At 29.9% G+C, this 18,525-nt stretch overlaps 2 protein-coding genes across 4 annotated transcripts; one reads left to right on the forward strand and one right to left on the reverse strand.

Annotated features, from left to right (window-relative positions):
- Positions 1-401: 401 nt before the first annotated feature.
- LOC114384018 (UDP-rhamnose/UDP-galactose transporter 6) lies at positions 402-5,119 on the reverse strand. Of its 3 annotated transcripts, none has more exons than XM_028343700.1 (6): positions 4,965-5,119; positions 2,462-2,648; positions 2,159-2,343; positions 1,879-2,079; positions 1,510-1,671; positions 402-1,113 (listed from the first exon to the last, which is right to left on the reverse strand). In XM_028343700.1, the coding sequence occupies exons 2-6, from the start codon at positions 2,589-2,591 to the stop codon at positions 823-825; spliced, it is 969 nt and encodes a 322-aa protein (XP_028199501.1). In that variant the 5' UTR covers positions 2,592-2,648; positions 4,965-5,119; the 3' UTR covers positions 402-822. The 3 variants fall into 3 exon arrangements, with proteins under 3 accessions (XP_028199501.1, XP_028199513.1, XP_028199509.1); XM_028343712.1 differs by having other exon boundaries at positions 2,462-2,633; positions 4,965-5,109; XM_028343708.1 differs by having other exon boundaries at positions 2,462-2,710; positions 4,965-5,105.
- Positions 5,120-14,264: 9,145 nt separating this feature from the next.
- Positions 14,265-17,552, forward strand: LOC114384043. Its single transcript, XM_028343728.1, has 3 exons — positions 14,265-14,454; positions 15,196-15,276; positions 16,682-17,552. Exons 1-3 carry the CDS (start codon positions 14,296-14,298, stop codon positions 17,057-17,059), a joined length of 618 nt encoding a protein of 205 aa, XP_028199529.1. The 5' UTR covers positions 14,265-14,295; the 3' UTR covers positions 17,060-17,552.
- The last annotated feature ends 973 nt before the right edge of the window (positions 17,553-18,525 follow it).

The following is an 18,525-nucleotide window of genomic DNA, read 5'->3' on the forward strand; positions in this document are numbered from 1 at the left end:
ATAACAAATAAAATTAAAAATATTTATTTAATAATTAAATAAATAAAATTATTTACAATTGAAAAAAAAACAAAAAATAAAAGTAAATAAAAAAAATCTTAAAACAGTAAAAAAAACACACTACAACTTCAAAGTCGTAAAATTAAAAAAAAAAAAAACTTATGACTTTGAAGTCATAAAATTAAAAAAACTTAATGACTTTGAAATCAGAAACAAAAAAAATTACATTGAAATCATAAATAATTTTACGACTTATAACTCAGATGTCATAATTGTTGTTATGACTTATCTCCTTTTCCAGAATAATTTAAAAACGATCCCATCTGAAAAAAAAAAAAAAAGGCCCTTGAATGGTAAAACTACCCTTCATTTAGAGACATTTTCCTTGGCAATTCCTCTGATTTGAGGGTTAAACAACACATATACCCTTTTCAAGATTTATCAAAGATGAGAATCCTAAGCCATGCCATCACATGCCTTAATGTGCTTCACACATGAATCACTGAAACAATCTCAACTGCACATTTACAAATAATGAGTCAAGAAAGAATATAAATATATTCATCTAATCATTCCAAAGATGAAATTTTTTGCTGGGAACCTAGACCTATAAGGAAATATCCAATGTCCCTAAGAATCCAAAGAGATCAAACTGTATTAAGTACAAAATGAGGTTGAAAATAATTAGGAACCAATGAGGTTTAATTTCAAATAATTTAGAACACTTTCCTAGAATCAGCCATCTTCGATTCTTCGTATGCTCAACTTTGGCAAATAATACCGTTACACTTGAAAACAACAAAATTTGTGAATTCTGTTAAACTATCTTGTTTCTGTTTTGTTTGTAGGAAGAGTGTGACTCCGGCGCTCTTTTCCACCAGGCTTGGATGAGGCATTGCCATACCAAATCATTCCGGCCACTGCTATGATCATTCCAAAAACCACTTGGAGATTGAGACCCTCTTTTCCAAAGAAAAAGAATCCCATGATTAAAACAAGTATTGTCTTCATATGTCCCAGTACTTGAAAAGAAACAGCAGTGAATCTGCCAATGCAGATAAATTGGCTTAGGTTGGTGCCAATTGCAATAGTGCATGACAGGAATATGAAAATCTGTCAAAACCAAGACAAAGATGAGTCAGTCACTGAATGGAAATGTTAAGAAAATGTCAACCGACATAAGAGTTCTCATGATTTATCATGTTTATCCACAATTTGATTGAGAGCAGTAAATACTTGAGTATACAGCCAAATTAAGTTCTTCAATTCGGACTCTTCTCAAATTTGTTTGTGTTTCATTAAATTTTGTTGATTTTCCCCCTCAAACTTATAAACTATTGATGAGAATCTGATTGACCTTTCTATGAAAGTCTTATCATATACGTTAAACATATCAAGCCATCTACTATTTTATACGTATCATGTAAATCTACATATGCATATACTCATTATCTCAAAAGAGAACAAAGGATGTAGTCCCTAAATATTTTTTCATTATCCAGAACTTACCAACGAGGCAGTGTTGTAGTCATATCTGTCAACTCTTTTGTTTGTCAACCAATAATCTAGAAAAGGTCCTAATAACAGTAGTGATGCAGCCTGTGCAGGTGCTGTATGTCCCAACAGGTTGAAAGAACTTAGAGAATACTTCCGTTGAAGGAAATGAACATACTGCACATAAAAGATTTGAAAATCCATGAGTACCAAGTACAAATTAATAAGATAAAATTCAGATTAATACAGTAATTAACACTCAAGTGTAAACAGCAGGCTGAAATTAGTTGTGCATGCATGTGTTCATGTGTGTTTTTAAATCCATTTGTGAGATTACTGTGCCACTTAAAATTGAAGGCCAGTGCAGCGGAAAGTCATACGTACATATTGTTGCATAGAAGTGCTCCATACAGCTATAAAGGCAGCAATGAATCCTCTTCCGTTAACGCTCACATCAGTAACAGTGCAAACACCAACACCCATAAGAACAACACCTATGCTCAGTTTTGTGTCTCTTGAATACCGAATCTTGTCGAGAACAACTTCCAATAGGCATGATACAGGGATCATACTTAACTTCGCAATCTGTCAATGGCTAAAAAGTGAATATAACTTCTGAAGGCATTAATGAATTAACCAATAGATAAAGCTCAGCCCAACTCACTTGATAGAATCCAACTGAGTTCCACATTAGACTAACATTCATTCCAACAATAGAGAAGTTAGCAAAGAGAACAAATTTTAGAAGATCTGGCAAGGGTAAATGAGAAGGCTGGACATATCCCAGCATCCTTAGTACAACTGTCATCAAAGTTGTGGTAGCAAAGTGCATGCCTGTTAATGTTGTGGCTGCAAGCAGTAATAGACAAATCACATTAAAAGATAAAAAATTAACATCAGAGCATGATCGTATAGGGAATTTGCCAATAACAGAAACGTCCATTAAGAAATTGAATAGGGAATTTACCAAAACTGAAGCCATAAGAGGCCATCAAAGCTTTGTTTACAATGATGATTCCAACAGATGTAACAACATTGAACATCCATGCAGCTGCATCCACGGCAGCCTTTTTCTCAGCCTTGCTAGACGGAGCCATGTTCTTTCTGCTTCGTACAATTTTACCACCGGTGTTTCCTAACTAAACACCATAGCACTGCATCAACATTAAAATAGCATATGCCAATCAATTCATCTAGCAAAACAGAAGCCTGGAAACTGAAAGGTGATGAAATTTTCAGATCTTTATTAAATAAATAATACAATCAGTCATTCTACAAAACAACCGCAAGTCTGCAACCTAGAAGACTAGAATCATCTTATGACAATTGTAAGAAATGAGAAATGAGAAATATCTGATGATATTAAAATATTTTAGAGATTCTAGATATTTTCTTAGGATTTTTTCTTCTTTTATATTTTATGATTTTTCATTATTTAATTAGGATCTTTGTAATTAGAGGGATATCTCATCATTTACCAAAAAAAAATAGGGACATCTCATTAGAATCTGATTTATATGCATATCATATCCTGTATATGGAAATAAAATCTCCTATAATTTAACTATATTTAATGCAATAAGCTTATATAAAACAGACTATGTTATTAGTGATTACTTCCTTCCCACCAATGATCATTCCGGAGGTGACTCTTTTCCCACATAAGAATCATATTAGTGGTGACATTCATTTCGTTGGTAACTCTTCTCCCTCTGACAATATTATTGGTTTCAAGCTTCCAAATGTGGTTTTGCTTTGCTTTGCTTTTCATGAAATTTCTCTCAGGCTGATGTTCATTTCAATTATCTGGCCAAGCTATTTTTCTAGCAATTCTCTTTGGCTTCTACAGCATCCCTAAGTCTCTTTGGTGGAGCTCTATTTATATGTTTTCTAATTATTTTTTATTTGTGGGGAAAGGAATTATTTTCTTGTAACAAGCTGAAAGCTTAGTAAGGTTCAACTTAAGGGGGAGTGTTAGAAATGATATTATCTTAGAATATGTTAGAGTATCCTAGATGAACTCTTAGGATTTATTCTTCTATATTTTATGATTTGTTTTCTTATTTATCTAGGATCTTTGTAATTATAGGGATGTTAGAATCCGATTTATAGTTATAGGCATATTATATCATGTACATAGGAATAAAATCTCCTATAATTATTTGTATTTGTTGCAATAATATTATATAAAACGAATTCCATTGTGTAGTCCATACACACGGTTTCATCATACCTTCAATCTATTTTTCACTCATTCAACAATCAAAAGTACCAGAAACCGACAAGAGAAAGAAAGGCCATTCATCTCATAATATTTAAAATAATCATCTGGTAATTTAAATATTTATAAAACTAGCAATGACTAATGTATAACCCCTAGAATCTACCCCATTTGTTTTCACTTAAATGCGAGGAAAGATCTACTTTGAGTTTGATAGAATTTCGACACCAAGATCATCAAGGGAATAGCTACAGGCCAGCACTCTAGTCAGACACTTACATATAAAACACTTTTATATAAAAATTGATATGCATAAGATACAACAAAGCCTCAATACTTTGCATACCATTGTTTCAAGGTTTTAAAAATTAAAACTAAATAACCACATCATATCCTTAAGGGAAATTCATGTAACATCACACCTCCATTTTCTAATCTAAATTGCATCCTTCTTTTGGTCAAGGGAGTATTCACAAAAATACCCATATGATTTGCAATCTACCAACAACTATACCATCTATTGGACAACTTAAAGAAATAACATTAAGGATAACTGCCAAAAATCACACCATATCTTTAAAACCTTGTCCAGTGTATGGCTTTCAATTCAACCCCTCATGATATCCTGACTTAGTTTTAACATACCAAATTTTGAACACAGTGAAAAATTAGCACCAGATCTGCATGAAAATAACACACCCAATTTTGAACACAGTACAACCTAATTGAATAAAAATTGTCAATTCAAATTCTGATTTTGATTTACTAAGTGATGGATGCATATAATAAAAGACTAAATTCATTGATCCCGGTTAGCTGCAGTCACATCAGCCATTACCACTCCAAATGAAATTGAACTCCAATCATTCACCCATAAGAAGATTTCACAATGCAACACAACTTTCACCTCTATTCACGAGAGAGAGAAAGAAGATCAGCATATTATATTTTTCACACCAACTACAAACAGATCCAGAGACGGGTCTCAGATCCAGAATTGCAGCATTGAAAACTAGTTCAGAAAAAAAAAAAAAAAAAGAGATAAGGGAAGGGACAACCTCGTATTCACAAAATCTAATTTTTTTGGTTTCACGTCAAATGGAAAACTTTTTAAACTTCAGTTCAAGAATGGGGTGGAAAAAAATCACAACTTTGTGTGACCTTTTTGATGGGGTGTGAACATGATGCAGAGAAAACGGTGATTGAGAGAGAGAGAGAGAGAGAGAGAGAGAGAGAAGGAGAAGCTCACCGTTAATGGATGTGACACTGTGTTGATGCTGATAGCGTTAGAGAATGGAAGAAGAGAAGAAGTGTGTTTTTGGTTCTGTCTGAGGTTTGAGGTTCGTGTTTCTCACTTTTTTTCAGTAGGAGTGGCACGCGCTATGCACCCAAGGTTCATAAGGAACCAAACCATGTGTTTCTGGTTTTTATTTTATTTTTTACATTTATTTTCTTGTTTTTTATATTGAGATCTAGGTTCTCTGATCTCTTATCACTCATCAGATGACAATTGATGGATGTTGAATGAAATTATTTTAAGTATTAATTAATATGCGTTGGATATTATGATACAATGTAATAATTTTAAGTATTTCTTTTATTTAAAGTAAAGTAATATGGGTTGGATATTATGATAATATGCGTCTGATCTCTTAATTAATTATCTTTTCATCATATTATTAGTCTATTTCAAAGTAAAGTAATATTTTTGGTTGTGACTTCATATCAAAGTCAGAGATGGAATCTGAGATTTTAATTAAGAGACTCAAGTGTCCAATCACTTATACCAATATTTATTTTGATAATTTTAATAATGAATTAGGATAAATACTTATTTTGATTCTGAAAATATGAGACAGTGACATATTGATCCTTATAAAATAAAAAATTTAAGTTTAGTCCTCAAATGTATAAGAAGTGCAATATATTATTATTGTTATTAAATTTGTAGAATTATTTTGTCATTAAATTATAATATTTAAGAATCAACTTGACAATAAAAATATTTAAGGTCCATGTAGATGATTACAAAAAAAATAGAGCAAATAAGGAAACAATAGATCTAGTGGGGGAAAAAGTGAAAAAGAATACTATGGTTACATTTTGTATTATGAAAATGAGTTGTTAAGACCTTTAAGCTTTAACTTATAGCATACTTGTAGCAGACATTTTGATGAATGACTAAAAAGTTGTAAAGGAAGGGAAAGAAGGCTTCAAGCTAAATATGATGATATAAAGGACTAGGAATGCTTGTGAAATCTCATCCACTTTCCATGCCAGAACTTGCAAATATTTTATGTTTCTATCACAAAATAGATCTGATATTTATCCTTCTATTAAAGGATTTTCTACTGTGTCAAAGGATCTTTTTCCTGTAATTCCTTGTCGAAGTCTCGAGTGCGTAATTGTTTAAAAGAGCAAGGAGATACATGCAAAAAACACTCCAATATTTAAGTAATGGTTTGACTCATAACTGTTAATGGCAGGTAACGAATATTTGAAAATGAATCAGTTTTTCTACATGAGGAATTCATCCTTTTTTTATATTAACCTTGTTGGCCTTGGGATTTATGGTCCTATCATGTCCTGAATTTGTGTGTGTGCATGTGTTGGGGGGGGGGAGTGGGTGTGCGTGCACGTGTGAGTATGTTCGGTTGAAGCGTGTCAAATGTCTAGTTGACATGATCTTTGTGTGTGTGATCGAATAGTATGTTTGATTAAAGCGTGTCAAATGTCTAGTTAACCTAATCTCATGTCCGATATACTTTATAATATTTACAACTTTAATTTTACCAAATTATTTTTAACACGGTCCTATTCCTAGCAATCCATGTGCCCATATTGCTGCAAACCATATCACATTCCAACTCTCTTTATCCACAGATAACAATCCAGAAAAATTAACATTGGAATTGAAACATTTGTTCTTTGAAATTATTCTGCCAATTGAAACACAAATACCATATACCTTTGCAGCTTTAATTTGTCACAGAATGATGCTTTATATATACAACTAATTAATTGATGACAAAAAATTGACAACGAAATAATAATGCCTCTATCGATCTTGAAAATAATAAAATAAAATAGAATATGACCCTCTAAGCCCAGCCCCACGATCCAGGTGTATCAGTTAACGTATGTTAGTGTATATGGCCAAGTAATAAGTTCACATAAACATCGAGCATTTTGCTCCGTCTGTTAAAAATAAAAAAGTCCAACACAAATAATCTCCTTTTAAGTCTATAATTTAAGGGATATGATAACAGTAGCCTAATAATAATAATAAAACATTTTCTCGTGATGATATAAAAAAAGGAGTTAAAATGAAAATATAAAATAAGTAATCAGACTAAGAAAATAGCATCTACAAATTTAAGATGAAAAATCTTGTCAATCTATTAAAAGTAAAATTACAATTTTTTTTTTATATCACATCAGATTATCTTTTAATTTTGCTCTTGGATGCGATAGATGCGAATGGGAATGCTCCAACTCGTGCCAAGTCTCCTTACAAAGATGTGACTTATTTTATATTTAAAAATTACTTAAATATAATAATTTTTTATTACCCCTGTTCACATTATTAGTCTATTCATGGAAGAAGGTAGTAGTTATATAAATGTATAAATCTGCAAACAAACATAAAATATACTCCTACTAATTAATATTCAAAAGGTTATACAATTGTTGCATTCACATGAGAGTAAATGTCAGATCCAAGCGTTAAACATAAATATAGCAATGTATAGAAATATGAATAAAAGACAATTAAAAAGAGTATATCATATCTAATCTATTTTTATATTATAATTTTATGTTTTCAATCTTGAATAATGAGAATATTATTACGAAATGTTTTATTTTCTCTTTAATTTATGCAATTTCTCGTTATTCTTCTTCTTATACATTAATTACTGTTTAAATTTAGTTCATTCCAATGTAATTTTTGTTTATCTCGTATAATTGCTAAAATTTAATACATTTCAATTTGAAATAGTTTTTTTAGTTTGTGTAATGAATAAGATAAATGATTATTTTATATATTTAAAATTTATAATAAATAAATACATTCAAATATATAAATTATATTATAATAATTTTTTAATAAATAATATTTTTAAAAATATAAATTATATTTTAAATTTATGTCAAATAATTTACATTGTGACACTATATTATTTTTAACTATTAATAATTTTTATAAATATTGAGATTTAATTTAAAAATAAAGATGAAAATTAAAAGATAGATTGAAAGGGCTAATAGATTAAGAAAAATTCTTAAAAAATACTTTCCTTGAAAGAAAAACACTTTAATCGAAGAATAGCTCTTAACATATACAACACTCTCATTTAAGATAACAATTCTAATTTAAATAGAGTTAAAAATTATCTTCTTCTTTTTTTTAGAATCATAGATATCATGAGAGATAATTGTTTTTAAATCAAGTATTTAATACACTTACATATCTAATGCTAAAACTTGATATCACTAATTAATTAAGCTAAAATAACTCTATACTAATTAATCCAGACACTCAATGATAATTATTAATTTTTATATATTTCTCCTAATATATTTTAAATGGTTTATTTCTTTAGTTTAGTTATCAATAAAGACATTTCCTGACACGTGAAAGGTTTTTTTTTTTTAAAAAAAATTGTTCTATGTGATTGAATTCTCACAAGTAGTAGTAGTATAGTAAAAGTTCTTTGATAAGATTTTAAATTTTGTGATATTTTATGATTATGACTATTTTTTATTAAATTACTTTGAATGGAATTTTAATTTGATTATTATCTTAATTTTAATTAATATTACATATTAATTTTTAGTATTAGTTAAAGTGTGGGTACAAATAAATAAATAAAAGACACAAATATTAAAATGAATAATATAGTACTCTAAAACCCTATCATTATTATCCTCCAGAATTATAGTCCAACGACACACTATATTGGTTGCCACTCGTGGTTTAATCAAGGATGAAAGCTACTTTCAATATAATTCCTTGTAATAATAGTTTTCGAAATTGATGGGATGAATTACAAATAAATCGTTCCCCACTTTAAACTTCCAGTCATTTAAGTTTTATTATAAATTTTCCACGTCCTTATATTTTATCAAACAGCAATATGATTGAAGTTTTTCTACAAGCAAAAGATAAGGTTGCTGCCAAAAAAACGACCAGATATGAAGGGATCGACGTAGTCAGAGTGCAAGTAGCATCATTCTTCATATTATTATAAGCAATACAATAAATTAAGAAAACAGCAAGTTGACTAGGGCAAGAAAGTTTGACTGAACCAAAAATTGAGACTTATTAACACTATAAATACACACACATGTGTATAGTATATACTTCTTAAACAACAGACAGGCAAATCTCAAGGCACAAAGCATATAAAACAATCATCTTACAAAATGGTTTCATGCTTTGAATTTTTTCTTTCAATGAACTTTGGCAAAAAGGCAAAGCGTCTCCTTTGGACTGATAAACCTCGTGCTCAGCTTCGTGAGCCTCAGCCTCGTAAGCTGAATATCCCTTTTCCTACTTTCATGTCATGGATTTTGTCGTAGTTGCTTTTTAATGTCTCAGCCATTTCCCATTCATAAGAATTATTTGCTAAAATCCTTGAATATCTTTTTATCATGCATGCTCAAATAAGAAAAATAGCGTCCAAACAAAACTGGAAAAGTAGAAATTAATTGTTCTTATAACGATAATTAAGATCATAATCCATGGATCCTTTTTGAGATATTTAGGGTAAGTGATCAGTATCTGAGATTTCCAAAATAATATGGTGAGATCTACAAATAAGTGAAATAACAGTTCAAAACACCATCAATACATGTAATCGAGTGTATTAACTCTTCATTTTAAATTGAAAAACTCAATTATATGACGTGAAAATTAACTAAAATCATAGACACATGGTGATCTTAAATTACATGTAATAATTTCTCCATTGATACATATGTATTTTTATTTATAAGGATCGAATTTAAATATAAATTTTTTACAATGATTCACTCAAATTCAACTATAACTAAACTAAATTCCGTTAATCCATTGATACATAATTACAAAAAGAAGAATTCCAAAGCCTTTAATTATAAGTATAAGCCAACATTCTGAATTCTGAATTTAATTACAAATTGAAATATGTATTTGTTCCTTTGAAGCTGTTTCAATTAAAGTACGAGACTTACCATGGGATCGGTCGGGGCACAATTTTTAAAGGAAATGATATGCAGCGTGAGTTCAAACCATAATGATATAGTTTATGTGATCGTTTAGGTGTCATATAGTAACAAAAATTTGGTTTCGTTTTCTTTGGTTAAGTTTTAGTTTCTATGTAGCAGAAAATTTAACTCATCGATATTCAAGTGAAGTTGTATTTTGTTTTATGTTTTGGTGTTTAAAAGTTGGAATCAAATTGTTGTACCAGCAGTATAACACATATGACTCCATATGTATAAAAGTGTTACTTCTTTTTTATTTCTTTAAAATTATTGTTGTGATATATAATCCTTTCTTCCTTCCTTTCTTTAATTTCTTTCTTGAGTTTTTCCTTCGTTAAAAATAATTTATTTTATAAAGCTTTTCGGAAATCATATTTGACCCAAAAGAAAATTAATTATAGCTGCTATGGTTAGTTATCTGGGCCATCAGTCAGTCAATTAAGTGAGTAGCTTTATATTTGTTTAATTTTTTTAAAAGAGTTTTATATTTGTTAAACCCCTGAATATATTAGTTACTACGTAATATATAATATTTGCAATTGGAACAACCAGAGAGTAGTGAAGAAATGATTCTCTCTCTAATTATGTTCTTAATTAATTTTAAGTTCAGACTTATCCATATATACCCGTTCTTTCGATTTTCCTTTCCTCCGATCTTGCTTAGATAACCTTTATCAGTGCTTCAATTCGATTCATTTGTAGCATTAAATCTCATTCCTTTCTTCGTTCCTTTGCTTCACAGTACAAATTTTGTCAAATCCTATTTTGATAAAGAAGGAAAGGCTTGATTTTTTATTTTTTATTTTACAAAGGAAAGGCTTGATTTAACTCAAGTTGATTTAGTATATATTAGTTTAAAGGATAGAGGAATTGTTTCTCGCGATTATAAATTCAATATGAATAAAAACAAGTTTAAATTGGATTACCAAAACACCCAAGAGGTCTGGAGTATTGGGTGGACACATCTTGTGTTCATTTCATACAGTTTTATTAATGATGTTTTCTTATGATAAAAATGGATTACCAAAGCCTCAAATTGTTTTAACTTGGGAAATAAGGAAATTGAGTAAATTTAAGAATTTTAATTACCTTTAGAAATTCGTAATTAAATATGCTTTTTTAGAACAATGGTAATATATAATATAAATTTTGATGATGTGATAACCAACAAAGTTATCATTTACAATAAACAATAACTAGTTTTGGTTATAAGTTTGCAGAATTTTATTTTAACGGGTCCTGAAACAAAGTATAAAATCTATTTATAGATTAGAAACTCAAATCCTTCACTAAATTACATTTTTTACTTGCGGCCTAAAACAAGGATGAAGAGTTTTTTTTTTTTAAAAAAAAAAGATGGAGAATTTTTCAGCCAGTGGTGAATCTATTCTTTATTGAGGGGTGGACAAATAGACTCCCTCATTTTAATAAAGTCACATGTATTTATTTTAAAAATTTATAATTTGTATTCCCAAATTTTTGTGTTTGAACTCCCTAGCTTATCCTTGTTATTTTAAAAAAATATAAATATTTATCTTAAAAATTTATATGTCTTAATTCTTTTTTATCTGTATGAACTTATTTATATTTTAAATTTAATCTTCTAAATAAATTGTCTCCACGGACCCAAGGTCCTAGATTCATTGCTGCATTCATTAATTTCGGAAGTTGCTCGAATTCGTCTAACAACAACCAAATTTGACTAATTGGTGCATATATATTTTGCTAATTGTGATTGATCCAGCTTCTGGTAATTACTAGTAGTCCCTGGTAAAATTTAAGCATGATCTCCCCCTTCCACAAGCCAACATTTATATTTCAAAATGTAAAGAAATTAACAATCACTTTCTATTTTGAATGGAAATACAATTATGGATTAGTTTTAATCACTATAAGTCATTTAGTTAAATCTTCGTGCTCAACTAACATTGTAAAATAGTCATTTATGCTTTCAACCAGATTGGCCTTATCCTGATTCAGCTAACACTAAAAGTAGCCAAGTTCCACCCTAGCCGGTAGCAATTATGTTAAATCCTCGAATTTAATTGATTGAAGCATAATTGGGTGCTATAATTTGGGTGCCAACAACCGTTAAAAGACTTTAGTTAAAGTTTAACGCTTATGTTTATATGACACTCTCTATCAAAATGTCAGAATGACAATAATTGGATTGTCATTACACATCATGTATGTGTGATTTATAAACACTTATGAATACTACCTATGGTCTGATATACAAGAAACAAAAACATGATTCATCAATGTCAAGTAATTAAATTGGTTAGTTTTAAATAATAATGTTATAAATTTTAATTTTATTTCGAAATTACTCATAGCATTAAATGATTTAAGTGATAGTTAATTTAAAAATAATAATTTCAAACTAATGAATATATCTTATTTTGTTAATAACTTAATAAAAACACCCACTTTTATTGGAAAATAAAAATGAATGTATATCATTAATAAACTTCACAATTAATTAGGAAAAAAAGAAATTTAACAATTAATACCTTTAAAAATAATCATATGTTTCTTATTAATCAAGACAAGAAAATACTACCTTCTTCTCATATCTTTTTATGTTTAAGGGTATTACACATAGATTAAAAAATATATAATGAAACTAAAATTATTATATTTAAACAAAAATGACCTTATTTAATACTTTGATCTTTGATATTTGTAGTAAATATTAAATAAGGATATAGGAAGGAGAAAAATATATTAATTAGATTTTAAAATTCTAAAACATCAAATGTTTTGAAAAAAATAGAAAGCTAAAACATTAAAAGATATGAAAAGGAGACTCTTTTTTCATTTCTTATATTTTTTATTCGACTCACTTTCAAATGACTTTTTAGTTAATTAATTGTACAATTCTTTGGAAAAAGTAATTATGTATGTCCTATTTATTTTATAGACACACTTAAATGTAATCTCTCTTTTCATTAAACTAATAATAATTACTGATAATTTTTAAGTAAAATTAAAAAATAAATAACAAAAATAATTATTTTTTATGATAAATCATGATTAATATTTGTTACATAAAATGCAGAAAGCAAATTTTAGATGAAATTTATATATAATACTATATTTTGTTTTTGTGCCTCGACCAAAATATAACATAAGATGCCTCAATTAATATTTGTTATATAAAATGTCTTTATTTTTTCTAAGAATTTTTTTTTCTTCTGATGGATCATATACTACTATGTACTATTGTTTATAAGAGTGATGGTGGTTAATATACTACGATTGTTATGCTTTCTTTCTTTAATTTATTTTTTTCTTATTTTGTTATACGATTTTTATAATACCACCACTGTTATACAATTTTTATAACAATTTGATTGATAATTACAGTATTATATATGAAATTTATCTAAATTTTGCTTTCTGTATTTTGTGAACAAATATTAATCTATGATTTTTTTTAAAAATAATTATTTTATTATTTATTTTGTAAGTTTACTTAAAAACTGTTAGTAATTATTATTAGTTCAGTGGAAAGAGAGAGATTACATTGAAGTGAGTCTTGTAAAATAATAAATAGGAGAGAGATAATTACTCTTTCTAAAGAATTGTATCATTAATTAGTTAATTAAAGTTAGTTGAAAGTGGACCATTAATGAAGTTTAACCTATTCAAAGTTGTATAGATTAAAAAAAACAATTTTTTTTTTTTTTTTGCATAGGATCCTATGGCTAGCAACCAAAAATTGACATTACATCTCCTGCAGCACTTTTGCAAGCCATTGGATGAATTCCATGGCTGAGATAACAAGCATTGAGCTTTGGTCGTGCAGTTTTACAGGTTTAATTTAAAATGAAATATAAAAGTTTGTATTTTCTTTTTTAAAAATTTAGAAAATAACTTTTTTCTTCTCTTGAGTACTTTAAATAAATAAAAAATAAAAAATATTTAGTAAAAAAAAAGATATTAAAAACTTAAAATATTTTAAATTTGATGTGGTATGTAAAAATGTTTGCATTTCAATATCTCAAATGTTGATTTTTATACTATATATTTAAAATTTTGAAAATTTTAATATCTTAAATGTTTTATTTTTTTACAAGATATTTTTATTTTTCATTTATCTAAACTTTAAAGCAACGAAGAAAAAAGAAGTTATTTTCTAACTCTTAGAAAAAGAAAATACAAACTTGAAAAGAGAGAGAATTTAATTTTATCCTCAAAATCTGGTAACTCTAATCTCAACCATTGGATTCATCCCATGGCTTACCTTTCTTCTCTTTCTTCTCTCACATAGATACATAATTATAAAAAGCGCACCCAAACACCCCATTCCTCTGCCACCCAACACAATGGCGAAGAAGCGAAAGTCCATCGCCAACAGCCTCGACGACGTGGATCGAACCCTATACACGTCGTTTTGCACTGCCGCCAATTCCCTCTCACAGCTCTACACGCACTCCATGAACCACCAGAAGCTCTCCTTCAATGCCGGGGAACGACATGCCCTCGTAATCAACCTGCCCCCCCTTTTTCCTTTGGTTTTTGATTCTCGTTTTGCCTTATGTAAAAAAAGGGATTTTTTTTTTTGTCGGAAAAGTGGGATTTGAATTTGATTTTTTTTATTTGGGATTTTTGTTTGTTTGGTGTTTGGAAATTTAGATTGGTGGCTTGCGCTGTGGTGGTATTGGTTAAATGTAAGGTTAATTAGAAAACATTGTGTTTTCTTTTGGTGTTTTTTATTTAGTTGAAATGTGTTTTCTTTTGTGGAAGTGTGTTTGTGCTTAATTTTGTATTAGGATATATAGGATTTGGATGAAAAAATATGCTTTTTTTGTGGGTTTTTTTTTTTTTTTTGAAGATTGGATGCTTCTGTGGGGAATTTGAATATGCGGGATGTTCTTCTGTTTTGGTATGCTTGAATCAGAGTTTGTCAATAGGAAGTAATGTTCAGTTACACAGTTTGAGTTGTGATTACTTGAACAAGTGGTTGCTTCTTCTGCATGTTTGCATTTGTGAAATTCTGTTACTTTTTCTTTTTTGTTGACTAATGGTTTTGTTTTTTTTTATTAAATAATGCTTTCTTATTGATTGTTGGGTTTTGTTTTGACTTCCTTATTGACCTCATTTTTAGTTCATGGTTATTCACTGTTTTCTCTCTTTCTTCTTTTATCTAGCTGGATTTGTTGTGTGTGTTTTGTGTTTTGACCACATGCTTATATTTTTGTTGTGGGATGTTCTTCTGATTTCAGGAAAAAATTTATCAGTGGATTTTTAGACAACAAGAAGGAGGATCACGGGTTGGAACAGTTGATGTGCTTAATTACATTCAGGTTGGTTTGACATTTCTCCCTTTTTCATATACTATAGCATCATTGGTGTGTGCTTCTGCTGATCGGGACTGCAGGACTGTGTGTAGCAAACAAACATACAACACAAGACATACATACGGAGGATTGGCATGGATTATAGGTTTTACCAATGGATGAAAATTAGTGGCAAGAAAGTGCATTATTGAAAATGAATCATAGATGAATGACTTGTATGAAAGGGAAGAAGATTAGCAAAACTGGTTTAGTTTAGACTATATTTCTTTAGATTAGTATTTTTAAAATCAGAATTTTTTAAATTGTGGTTGCATTGCAATTACACACAAAAAAGGATAATTGCAGGAAAATATGGATGATGCAACCACATTTGGGGTTGTAGATGCTGCCAAAACTTTAATATTGTAGCTGCAATTGTGGCTACAGACTGTAACTTAAAAAGTTGGAGTGGATTATTGGCCTGATCATGACTAAATATTTCCTTGAGGTTATCAATTTTTAAGTTGTCAGAACCAAGCCAAGGCTTTATAATTTCATAAAGTAAGTTTATAATAGCCCATCTAGGATCAGGAGTGAGTTATGGTAGTGAACGTTGGGCTTTAGAGGGACATGAGAATACAATGGGGGATAGTAGAAATTATAATATTAAGGTGGATGTGTGTTCACACAAGAAAGGACAGGATACAAAATGATTGTCTACAAGGATGTGACACCGATTGAGGAAAAGATGACATGAAATTGATTTAGGTAGTTTGTATATGTGCAAACTGCAAAAAGAAGACCACCTGAAGTACCGGTGAGGATAGTAAAGATTGGATGTTTTTAGACCTGTGAAAAAGGGGAGAGGAAAATCAAGAAGTATATTGTTACCACTTACAAGTGATTTCACGGTGAATAATATCCTTGGGAATTTGGTTTTTAACTAAGCCCAAAGATGTCATGCAATCCATGTAGCCGATCTTGTCTACTCTAGTATGATAAGACTTTTGTTGTAGGCTTTAGAAGGTACAATAGCCTTGAGAGTTGGGACTGGTAATTGATAAGTTTTTTTTTTTGGCTTGGTTCAACATTTGTAGAATCATGATTGACAATTTCACAAAATATAAAATGGTGAGATTTTGTAACTTTTGTGTTCATGTTGCAATTTAGATATCTCGAAGTTATAAAAAAGGAAACTCAATACACAAGGCTCCCACTTAATGCGTTTTGGGGAGGGTAGTTGCCCACAGCTCACAAGTGGAGAGCCTGTTTTTAGGATTTAAACTTGTGATATATTGTTGGAATATTAGAGGGTGATAACATTGTAAATTTAGTGTCAAATGTGCCATTCGTGATGGTTAATTCTTCAAAATTATTGATATTTCCTGTTTTCTTCGGTTGTAAAGTATGTGAAAGTTCATTCCTCTTGCAGAATGAGTTGGATTATTGTGGAGAAGAGCCATCTATGTCACCTAGAGCACCACTGCAACACCAGCAGTCACAACCAGCATTGCATGCCCCTAGTTTTCCGGTCACTTCAGCATCTTCTGGTCAAACAATAGTTGCACAAGGACTCCGCTCGGACCACTGTGAAAATCAATCAAAGAATTATGTGTTTTCAAATGCTTTGTCAAGTCCAATATGTCGAAGCCTTCAACATTATCAAATTGGTGAAGGAGGATGCTACACCAATGGTCTCTCCATGGGGAATGGAAACTGGAATACTGAACCTGGCTTTCTTCACCAGCAAAGCAGGGATTCGAATGCAATGAGCTCCAATGATTCTAACATGGATATGCATGCAGACTAGCCTTGTTGGTTTATTAATTGGGAATTCTTAACTCATCAGCCTTCTGCAACAGCTACAAAAGAAGCCAACAACAACCTTCGGAATTTCGTATCTGGGTTTGCTCATTGGATCCTGCAAGAAATGACAGGAGGGTGGAACCAATTCTGTTAAAGTTTTACTATGCTTATGTCAACCGAGCGATTGGTTTGGGGTCTCAAGTGGTTTTTGTAAAGTTTTCTATTGATTAGCTTTAAAGCATTTTATTTTGTACCTTAAAATTGTTTTACCCCTCGCCTTTCCCCCAAAAGACTGTTTTTTTGAATGTAGGGGTTAATTCTATCTGAAGTTTCGTATGTAAATTTGTTCTTTTGCAGATTTTCTCGCAATTTACAGCTTCCGTCTTCTTTTTTTTATGCCTGCTTGTATTGTATTCAGAGATCTTTGTGAGGTTACTTAGAGAAAAAAGTTGGTTTTTTTGTTTTCTTTTTCTTTTAATACATATATTTTCCAATGATCCATACGAGTAAGCTGACATTATGTGTTCATTATTAAGTCCTTCAGATACTATCATAGTATATATGTGGCTTTCGTGAGAAACTTCATGCTACAAGTCGTGTCTTATTTCTCATGAATTATGATGTCATTGAACTTATTTCCTTTATGCATAAAGATTCAGTTGTAGTACATAGCGGATTTGACATCTTCAGGTATTTGGACTTTGTGCTAAGATAATGAACCCAACTTAGCTTGTATTTTATTTCTTCTTCAATATGACCAATCACTTCATTGTGGATATTCTTTAATAGTTTGAGGTTTAGACTCAAAATCATTGATAAATTTAGAAGCTATTGCGTATGCAAAAACATTATCAACAACTACATAACTTTCCCTCAAATCAGGATTTCAATGAGATCTCATAATTTGTTAGTATTGAGACCACTTCTAGGGTTTCTTCTCTAGAAATATGGGATGTAATTTCTTAGTATATTATGATTTCGGGTTATGGCTAGGACTTAGATTTATCACAAACCTTTCCAAAAATTTTAGTCAAGTTTACAAGGCTTTTTTTTTTTTCCTTGGTCGTCTTGAAGCTGCTACCATCATACAAATTTTATTTTATAAATTAAGAATTCAATCGTGTATTTATTTTATTGACCAAGGCAAACCATGAAAGCTAAAATTTGCAAGTTTTTGATAAGTTGAAAATAAAATTTGCTAAAAAATAAAAATTTAAAGGTAAAAAGTACAAATTTACCCTTTTATATAGGAACATGCTCGTATAGATTGAAGATCGAAATCCCTGCAATCAATCTCCATACGGATTGAAGATTGAAAATTTCAAACCCAAAGTGCATAAACATCCTACTCACCAAACAATTTATAGATATATATCTTCTTTTTCCTAAGTGTTGGTGATCCAATCCTACTTTCCTTTCTACTATTTTGAATTCCCTTCTCTAGCTGAGGATGAACATGGAAATGCAAAG

This window comes from Glycine soja, chromosome 2 (genome assembly GCF_004193775.1).
Source record: "Glycine soja cultivar W05 chromosome 2, ASM419377v2, whole genome shotgun sequence".
NCBI classification, from domain to species: domain Eukaryota; kingdom Viridiplantae; phylum Streptophyta; class Magnoliopsida; order Fabales; family Fabaceae; genus Glycine; species Glycine soja.